The sequence below is a fragment of the Fulmarus glacialis genome, unplaced genomic scaffold, assembly GCF_000690835.1.
Source record: "Fulmarus glacialis isolate BGI_N327 unplaced genomic scaffold, ASM69083v1 scaffold40671, whole genome shotgun sequence".
Taxonomy (NCBI): Eukaryota; Metazoa; Chordata; class Aves; order Procellariiformes; family Procellariidae; genus Fulmarus; species Fulmarus glacialis.
The window spans coordinates 24,858-35,485 of NW_009191599.1; the positions used below are offsets into that span (position 1 = coordinate 24,858).

At 37.3% G+C, this 10,628-nt stretch overlaps 1 protein-coding gene across 1 annotated transcript in view; it reads left to right on the forward strand.

Moving 5' to 3' along the window:
- The window catches only part of LOC104083320 (putative short-chain dehydrogenase/reductase family 42E member 2), a 13,991-nt gene extending 5,748 nt beyond the window's left edge, over positions 1-8,243 (forward strand). Inside the window, exons 4-11 of the mRNA XM_009586761.1 lie at positions 412-530; positions 2,068-2,143; positions 3,354-3,436; positions 3,970-4,107; positions 5,376-5,441; positions 6,263-6,326; positions 6,690-6,763; positions 8,040-8,243. Coding sequence (XP_009585056.1) covers positions 412-530; positions 2,068-2,143; positions 3,354-3,436; positions 3,970-4,107; positions 5,376-5,441; positions 6,263-6,326; positions 6,690-6,763; positions 8,040-8,243 — 824 coding nt within the window. The remainder of the gene's footprint in view (positions 1-411; positions 531-2,067; positions 2,144-3,353; positions 3,437-3,969; positions 4,108-5,375; positions 5,442-6,262; positions 6,327-6,689; positions 6,764-8,039) is intronic.
- The last annotated feature ends 2,385 nt before the right edge of the window (positions 8,244-10,628 follow it).

A 10,628-nucleotide genomic window follows, 5' to 3' on the forward strand; every position in this document is an offset into this window, starting at 1 on the left:
AGTTAACTCTGGCCCAGCCAGAACCAGGACACCTTTTTATTCAATTCATAAAATGAACCTGTTTTAAGAAATGTTTCTGAGGTAAAGGAGGCATTTTTCCCCCCTGCCAAGATAATTCCTCTATCCAGCTGATTACTACAATCCTGTGGTGATAGTTGCAGGTACCTAATCATAAAATGTTTGGTGGCCACGATATGTAATATTTATATAGCAGATATTTGGGATTAAAAAATCCAGCTGAATGAAAGATAATATTATGTTAAATGATAAGTTAATATTAAAATTAAAATATTACTTTTATTATTATAAGATATTACATGTTTGTTTTCAAAAAGAGAAGCTGTCAGTTCATATGTTGTTTCTCACTCTTTATTTTTCTTTTAAAATAATTTATTTTGTATACCATTGTAGTCTGCAAACAAAGAAATATCCCTAGGCTGATATATACCAGTACAGTGAATGTGGTATTTGGAGGGAAACCTATTGAAGAAGGAGATGAAGAAACTGTGCCATATTTTCCTCTGGAAAAGGTACTTTGTTCATGTGATGGCATGGCATTTACTGTGATCTAAAGGACAGATTATGTGAAGGCTGTTCTGAGAGCAGAAGCTGTTTTACTATAGATCACATCAAATTCTATGAAATTATTTTTCGTTAATAAAAATTGACCCATGATCAGTGAAGAAATACTCAAATCATAGTGGCTTTAATCTGCTATAACTATAATTTTGTCATTTGAGATGACAAAATACTTAGAATTGACTAAGAAAAGTGGAATGTGACATTTAACAAGAATATTTTAAGAAAAAGAGCTTTCAGGGGACCATCCGCTATATGAATACTGAATGTTATGGCCCCTGTGAGCCTTTGCATTGAAGAATATTGTTAAATATCAAATTCTACATCTTTATTCACACCCATTTTGCTTCTTTGAAGTTCCCAAGCCTTGCTTTCTTGCTGCAGGCCAGGAGGTAGTTACAGTCACCTCAGGGTTGCTCGGAAATACCATTTCTTTCTTTGCTGTGATCACTTAGGACATATTTTCTAGCTGAAATCTGAAGCTTGGTGCATTCTGGCCACTCTTCCCATTTGTTCCTTCCTGCTCCCAGCACACTGCCTGCAGTTAAAAGCTATAATTTTAGAACGCACATCCTGTGTCCAGGAATCCTAAATAGGACTGACTACTACTCTGTTGTTGCCTCCTGAGATACTTAGTTGGACATGTCAGTTTGTGCACAGCCTGCACAGCACCTCAGACTTCTGAGAAGGCATTTCAGGAATTTGCACTTAGTTGCATGTGTCTGAGCCCTAATCATATGTTTTCTCTAATGGTGATCGCGTAATAGCAAGCAGCAGAGGTAGGTGGGGTGTGGAGGGAGGTGGAGCAGGCGGATTAAGCCACCTGAGAGTGGGAAGATTTTCCATGGTGTGATTTTTAGGTATATTTTTTAGTATAAAGTATGGCAATACAAAATTCAACAGATATATAAATAACCTCGTGTGGATAAGTAATCACTAAACCAGCATGTGCTAACTGTGTCCAGAATCCTATTGTTTATACTTGGGTGCAATTTTTAAAGTTAATAGTAAAAGATACAGTTGGGAGAGAATTATTTATAACTTCCCAAATAGTTTCAGTAAGAAATGGAAACATTTTTAGGAAAGTCTGAATTTTTCATTTCATATTTAACTTACTGTTTTAAAAAACTTTTTCCCATTCAAAATGGATGTTTTTTCAAAATAAAATTATCTGGCCCACCAGAACATTTGGCTTGATATTAATTTTTTCAGTACATCCAGCACAAAAAGTAAGTTAAGTAAATACTAGTGAACTTAAATTCTCTCTGAAGCTAAACTTGTGCAACTAAAATGTAAGTCTGGTAAATTTCTTTGTCATAAACAAAGTATATATTTGCTATATCTTGCTGTTATTTCTAGTTTGGTTTTACTCAGCTGATGTCTACAAGCTGGCTAGATTTAAATGTTACCAGACATAAAGAGTAAGTTTGCTTTTGCAGATGCAATAATGTGACTAAAATGTTGACCATGTTCTGCCTTTCTTTATAGCAATTTAATCATTATTCTAGAACAAAGGCAATTGCAGACCAAATGGTTCTCGCTGCTAATGGAACTTTACTCAAAGGTACGTATGAAACATTTGGGTTTTTCCTATCATTAGTAGTGCTAATGGGTATTCCATTTTCTGGTTACTCATTTGTCAATAAATAGTATACTTTAAATTAACTGAAATAAGGATTTTGTTTGTTTGTTTCTACTCCTCCCTTCGGTGGATGATTAATTTTTTTGTGTGTATACCCAGTCAAATATGAGATTATATGCAAACCATAGATGGGAGAATTCAGAAAATTTAACCTTGCTTCTTCAAATCATCTTAAAATTTTACCGATTTTACCACAGATACAGGATTTGTGCTTTTATTCCCCATTCAGTCTATCGCTTCGAGCTTCTCTGATAATACCAATCCTTAAGCACTGTCCAACAGGTCCTTCTCATAATCCCCAAAGGCTTGCAGGTGTCTTGCAAGAATAATTGCAGTTTCTTAAACAGATTGGCAATATCAGGGTCATGTTGACTTCTAAAGTCACACAAGCATGAATAGCTGTGGCAAAAAATCTACCTGTACATGGCAAGGGAAATACTTATCTTTGCTTTTACATACATATTTTGCTATCCCTACTGATTTCTCTGAAGCGAAAAGTTGGCAAACATAAATTAGGTGGGGATTCAATTTTAGCATCCTTGATTAACTACCGCGCAAATGCCTACCACCTATTACACTTGCCTACATAAAAGGTGTAATTGTGCCTATTCTCAGGAGTCAGAGTCTACTTAGTGATTCACATGTAGAGCTTAAAGTATTCATTTTGATTTAAAATATTCTAACTCATTTGAAAGCCTCTTCCATTCTTTTGTGATACCATTGAGCTGCAAACAAGCAAGGTGTCTAAATATTGCAAATTGAATGATCTTCTTCCAGTATTGCTTGTGTCTACAGTGATGGACAAATATGTATGTTATAAACTTACATCTATAATAAATAGCAAAAGTCAATCAAGCAGGAGGCATGTCTATAGGAAAGTTTGGTTTGTCCTGTCCTTATTCAAATTCTTCTGTGGTCAGAGGGATTCAATTTTTCAGGCTGCTAAGCTAGGGTCTTTCATTACTATTGAATTCAATTTTATATAGAAATGAAAACAAGTTACTAGGAAGCCAAATCACATAGAATGGTCAGACTGATCCTTTACTTTCACAATGTAAAATTCAGACAGTATGTGTCAGCCATATGTTGATACCAAACCTATCTGAAAATCACGTTTTGTTCTCTCTCCAAGGAGGTGATAAGCTCCATACTTGTGTGCTTCGCCCACCAGGCATATATGGCCCAGAAGAGCAGCGCCACCTGCCACGAGTAGCCGTATGTGTTATGTAGTCAGCTCTGGAGGACACCACAAGTGGTTGTAAGGGCATAACACGAGCGGAAGTATCTTGATTACAGTTCTTAACAATTCCTCCAGGAAAACTGTTGTGAAAGCTTGGTGATAGGTCATGTGATGCAAGATAACATATAGCATAATATCAGCACTGCAGAAATGGCAAGGATCAAGCTGTACTTTTAAGTGAAAAGAAAAAAATGCAAGGCTGAAATGCCATGGTAGAAGAACTAGGTTTGCATCCTTGATCATTTAATATAAATATTGTCTTTTAAATAGGCACTTTGATTTCAGCCAAACACTATAATGTCACCGTATTTTACCACTGCCTATCAGTGCTACAGTCCTTGATTTATAAAACCACCAGCTAGTTGTTTTTTCTCTTGTGACACATTTCTTGTGCTGTAATTGTACACAAACACAGCAAATTCTAAGTATTCAGGCTGAGCCAAAATGAATGCATTATACTGCATAACAAAGGAATAATGTAGTTATTTCATGTTTTCTGTTTCTACAGGTAAATATCCAGCGGAGACTATTTAACTTCAAGTTTGGGAATCACAAAGTTCAGATGAACTGGGTTCACATAGGAAATCTAGTACAAGCTCACTTACTAGCTGCTGAGGCTCTCACCTCTGAGAAGGGTTATGTAGCTGTAAGTAAACAATATAAACTGAGTCCTGGTAGCTTTAGCTCCCAAATAGGTTTAATTTTTGATGTTTTGAGGTCAAAGGTTCTCCAAAAGGTCATGTGCTAAATTCTCAAAAATGGTGTGTGGCTCCACAAGCACATGGACAGTGCAATCGCAAATACATTCTGCTAATATTTTGATGCTGTTCTTTTCTGTTTTGAAGATATATAATTTCCTGTTTGATTGGAGGAAATAGTATTTTTAACCAGGTTAATATATTCACCATCATACAAATCTATATATTCTGTTATTCTTTTGAAAATAGATTCTGATTCTAGATGCACAAAATTTAGAGCAACCATTCTGAGGCATTCCAGTTTAATTTTCAGGGCTGAAAATTCCAAAAAGAGATGTACAAAATGAATGGACAATTTTAAAAGGTTTTTCTTTTTCTTCTACTGGTCATAATTGCAACAACAGTCTGAGGACTGTGAGACATTACAGAACTGACGGTATTGCAGCAGCTGCTACATTCACAGCTCCTGAAGGCTCCAGCTTCATTTATATTGGTAGGAACACATAGACAACAGGTACAGATACGTCCGAACATCCCTCCATGTGCTGTCGACTAGTTAAGCACTTGGAAGCTATACAGCTGTTTTAGGATGACATAATGCCCAAACTCCTAGGGTCTGCTTGGGTGCTCAGGTGTTCATAGTGCTCACAGTTGGATAGGCTCTGCATCCGGAGCATAGCTGTCAACGAAGTATTTATTGCTTGCACATTTAGAAGGCTGGAAGAAGATAGACTGGAAGCCAAAAGTGGATTCAGACACTGTGACATGTCCCACAGAACATATATACTGAGTTTGTTTTAATGAGGAAATTAGCCAGAGTTAGAACTTGACCTCAAAAAGCTGTGTTTCCTAAATGCTGTCAGTGTTGCCACCTCTGTTGGACTCATGAATATAATTCTGTCCCCTGCACGTCATGAAGAACTTAATGCTCTGTTGGGTTACTACGTAGTGAAATCAAGCTCTGATCTACAGTACACCATCGTTAATCATGATTAGCTCTACTACCATCATGGGGTTACCCAAAAGTATAAGATATGTTTGAGATCACAGTGAAGTCCAGTGAGGGTAGTTTGTTGAGCTGATTTGTGTCCATTCACCGTATGCATGCTGGCGTCTTACTCACAAAATCAAGAAAGATAGACAGGTATGAGAGAGAAAGAAAATGCCATCCTATGTATAGTGTTTTTCTAATTGTTTTTCTCTGCTTCTTTAACAGAGTGGTCAGGCGTATTACATACATGATGGTGAAAACATCATATTTTCTGAATGGATAGTCCCTTTAGTACGTATTGCACACACATTTTGCTCTAATGCACCGTATGGGCCCTACTCATATCATTAACTAAAAGTCCAAACTAACTAAAGGAAGTTCAGTGCACGTTAATTACTGAATTATTTAACATTAAAGTCAGTCCTGTTCTCCCTGCATACCCCAAAGTTTCACTGGCTTTAAGGAAAGCTTTGGATATGCGTAACTGTGGAGTTTGGCCCTTATTGTTTTAAGATAATTTAGCTGAGAGGTATAGAACCTGCTACAGAACAGTAGCATTTCTGTAAAGCAAACTCACAGTGCACAAAAAGTTCTACTGTTAGCATCTGGCAGGCCTTTTACAGCCATTGTTTATTTCTTTGTTCTGCCATCAACAGCAGCACAAAAGGGAAGGCCATTTAGAATCATACCTGAAAAACTAAAAAGAGGCAACATTATATTTTCATAAATATCAGGCTGGGATTTTAGGAACATGCTAAAGTTTTGATCCTGCAACGCCAACACCGAAAAGACTTCCAGAAAAACTATTGCAGTAGAACGATGAGCCTGTATCTAAATGTAATTCAGTATTCCAGTCTCCGTCTTGGAAATACCCCTTGGAAATACTATTATTTCCCCTTTACCAATTGCGTTTGAAGGGTGGGAGGTGGACACCGAAGAATGAGTAGTGGGTTTCAATTGCATTTCTTACTACCAGTATTGGTAGGAAGATTAACTGGAAAAAAGTTTAGATACATGTTTTATCAATATTCATTTTTCCATTTTCATGCTTCATTGACACCCTCAATTTGGTACAAATCCTCTGTTATTCTTTCTTTTTATACCCCTTGTAGTTTGAAAAATTAGGCTACAGGAAACCCTGGATACATATCCCTGTTCTTTTGGTTCATATAGCAGGTAAAAATAACAAAATACATACTTAATTATTGTACTATTTATTTTTTTATTTGGGTTTTTTTTATTCCTATAAAGCTAATGGTTTTATAAAATTCAGGGACCCAAACTGTAGAAATTATATAACTTAATATTGTGCTAATTAATATAATAATAGTCTCTGCCATTTGGCATTAATTATACCAGATATATAACCAAAGGCTATTCATAAACTGAGTCCATCATGTACTTTATAAATTAAACACTGCCTTTTACCACCTTAATTGCATCCTCTGATATCAGTAGAAATTATAGCGTGTGCAATGTCGGTATTATCTCAGTTTATTGTTATCCAGCTGTCTCATTAAATAACTTTATATTTCACAGCCACTGTGATGGAATATCTGCACCTGATACTAAAGCCAGTTTTTAGCTTTACACCTTTCTTGACGAGAAATGAGGTAACTATATAAAAAGAGGGAATGTTTATATATTTCTGACCAAAATTCTCATGGAGTACGTGATACCCCTTTGGATGCAGACAGGATTGTCTGCATTAGAGCTCTGTTTTTCTGCTCAGGGCGCAGTCCATTCAGGGCTTACACAGTCATTTTGTAGCCTGATTTTTCCATGCCATCCTGGCCACCCCTTATAAAATCGTCAGAAATTAAACCTTTCTTGAAGATTAGATGATCTAGAGAAACATCCTAGAGATGCAAGGCAGAGCAACTGACATGGAGCTGGCACAAAGAAGAAAACAGGCGCTACATCGTCACTTCCAGCAAGCTGGCCTATGCTGTGGGACTACTTTTTAAAGGAATGTGGTCCAAGAGAACACAGCAAGAGTCTTGGGTCAAAGTGGTAGCAGTTATCATAATATCAGGCTAGCCAATAATTAGAAAGTCTACTAAAAATAATTCTAAATTGGAATGAAAAGTCAATTTTCTGGAAAAAAAAAAACAAAACCAAAACAAACAAAACAAACCAACAACTTCTGGACAAATTAATTTTACTCTAACTTATGTTTTTGTACAATATTATAATTTATAATATAAGCCAAAATGCTTTAACTAATCTATCATCTAGTGTCTTACTGTATTGTGGCATGTAACATAATAGGACACTGAAGGGACTGAATGGTCCTCATTAACCTCTGCTGCAGCATTTCAGTTATTCTACAATTTATCTACCTGTTTTTATACTCACTTCTACGTTAGTTCTACATCTGAAGCAGAAATCATTGAGACTATGCAACTTGAACACTTCCACAGGTACCATGCGTTCAGAGATGGAGGATATAACTCTCCAAAAGTGCGTGTTTTCCACTCCTTAGATAGGCATTTCTCCAAAGTTGAGAAGCCAACACCACTCTCCTCCAGTACATTCCTCCAGTTCCATTGCGCGTCACTCTGTACAGAAGAGCCAGTTTGAGGGAAGTGTGCTGATCTGTTAAATGGGATTTCCTTAGTTCTTTATCTCACATTCACAAGTGAGAAGTCAGTGTCATAAACTCCTTCTGCACCCAGTCCACAGAGCTTTGGCTCTTTACCTGTCAGCTACATCAACTCATTCTGTTAGCTCTGGACAGAATCCGACTCCAAAATGTATACATTTTTGCATATCTATCTTTATTCACGTTTTTAATTCCATTGTAATATCATTGTTGACTTATTTTCATCCAAGTTCTAGAAAATCAGGTATTAAAGTCACTTCCACAACTGTGTTTTTGGATTTTAGGTGTGGAACGTTACTGTAACTCACACTTTCCGAATAGACAAGGCACGAAATCAACTTGGTTACAAACCCAAGAAATTCTCATTCGCTGATTCTGTGGATCATTACCTTAAAACAAGACCTACTTGCCAAGAAGATCACACGTTCCTTAAAATGGTGTTTGCTTTTGGCATTTTGTTAAGTTTGATCATTCTTTCTTTCTTCTAAAATCGAATAACTACCCACCTGTTCCAGAAAACCTAAGTTTGTTTCTGAGTATTAATGATCTGGTCATAGTACATTCCTCAGTCACTATGGACTTTATTATTCTTATTATGATGATGAAATCTCTCTGATTTCATTTAAAAGAAAAGAAAACAAAACAAACACAAAAGTGAAAACACAGGACACATCAGGAAACGTTCCCAAAGGACAATGCAGTGTCACAAAATCCAAGGAGTTCACCACTAACAGTTGCAGGAATAGTTTTAATGGATCTTCATTAATGGATTGCTTCATGCTGAGAGTGATTTTCTGAAAATGATAATTCAGGAGGGTAAGAAATTGGAAGAAGAGGAACCATTGTAGGACTGCAGTGCTGTAACAAGTCCAGTAGCTCCGATGAAGAAAAGGTTGACTAAACAATTCCTCTGATGAAGCCGCTGCTACAGCTACTGTATGTTGGTATGAGGAATTAGAATGACCTGGGAAATAGTACAAAAAATATGAAAAGTAAATATTTATGAATAACAGGTGGTGAGAGGACTGAAAGCCATATTTATGTAAAATAGTTTTATTGTTCAAAAGCTTTGTAAAAATGTGATAAATAACATTATGCGTGTTTGTAAATCAAATAATATTCTTTCAATGCAATAATAAATAATAACTGAACCAAACACTGTTTTTAAGGAGTCTGTGGGAGGGGGGAGGGAGGGCACGTAAGACCTTGGAGTTCAGCAAGCTGTTCCCGCTACCTTTCCTTGTAAATGGAGCCAAGTCACGCTATCCGTAATCCTGTCCCAGTGCTGGCACACTCTGTCATTCAGCGAATTGCCATTTCGGGGTGAGCAGGCAAGCCAAGCACTAAGACCCAAGTGAGGATCCAACCTCTCTTCTCCCCCTTCTTAACACTGACGTTAGTTGCTTCTTGGGTGGATTGTACTACACGAGCTACACGGGCTACATGTACACATACCATGTGTAGCCCAGACGAATTTTCGTAAGGTTTCGCAAGGAAACCTTTCGCAAGGATTTTCTCAGGGACCAGCTTTGCTCTCGCCAGGGAGCAGCTGCCCCCTCTCTTGCACCCCGCGTGGATCAGGAGAGCTGGACTTGCCAGGGTGGGTCACAACAGAGAGTGACAGAAAAGCTCTGCCGTCTGACCATCTCCACTCTGTATTTATTTTGCCTTTGTGCTAGCATTTTATAGGATTTTTAAGACCAGTAAGTTTATGGAGATTCTCTCATTGTATCTTTGAATTTACAGGGTACACAGGAGAGCTAACAGCAACCCTACAAGAATAAAACGTTATAGGTAAAAGACAATACACAGACAGGAAAATGTGTGAGCAACCACAATTACCACTGCAGCTTACATGAGCAAAGATTTGTTTCACTCTATTTTTTTTCTATTTTTTCTTCTTTAAATGAATAGTTCTGTGTGGAGTGAAAGCAGTAAAGCCTGGTCTCTTATGGATTTGCATTTGGAGATTGTCCTTGTTCATACGAACTGAGCTCACACTGTACATTTTCCCTTAGCAGGGGCACTGCTCAGCCCTCTCTCCTGTTCCTGACTACCTATTGTCAGGAAACTTAAAGAAACTCAGTATATATAAGACCTTTATCCACTTAGTCAAGTTTGATTAAAACCGGTTAAGTTCACAATTTAGCAATACAGAGGTGCTAGCTGACTGACAGAGAAGCAAGCACTGCAGGAGGTACTGCGTAAGCCCTGTTTCCCTAGAAATGAAGAATAGAAAACCACAAGTATAAAGTTACTTCCTAGCATTTTAGCTATGCAAACATTTAATTTGCTCTAAATTAGTTATTTATGAATCTTTCATATATTGCTTTTATTAGACTAATAGCTCAGGACTGCATCCCCAATTACACTAACACTTTTCAGAAGAGATGTCGGGCAGTTGCCTGCAGCCCAGTGAGAAGTGCAGGCTCTGGCCTTTTTTTGGATACCCCTCAGTCAGGACCAACTGAGGAATTCGCTGGCTTTGTGGTCGTACGTCCCCGTGGAGTCACACCATTCCAGTCCTGTAACGCCAAACCTCTGATTTGTTATTTCAGGTAAGATACTTTTCACGTCACTGTTATAATTGGCACTGTTATAATCACAGCACTGATTAATACTAACTGGCTTCATTCAACTGATTTATCATTATTACAGATCCAGTATTTGAAGTTTTAAGACAACTTTTAGAATCGGTTTGGAATAGCCAGCTGTCTCATTTATGCAGTCTTTACTGAGTCTTAGTTTAAGCTGGCTGTTGTTCGAGTTGCTTATGCTCTAACATAATTGCAAGTGTGTCTTTAAATGATTAAAGTTTAATATGAACATTCAGACATGGCACAGCTACAACAGAAGAGGTAAATGTGTTCCAA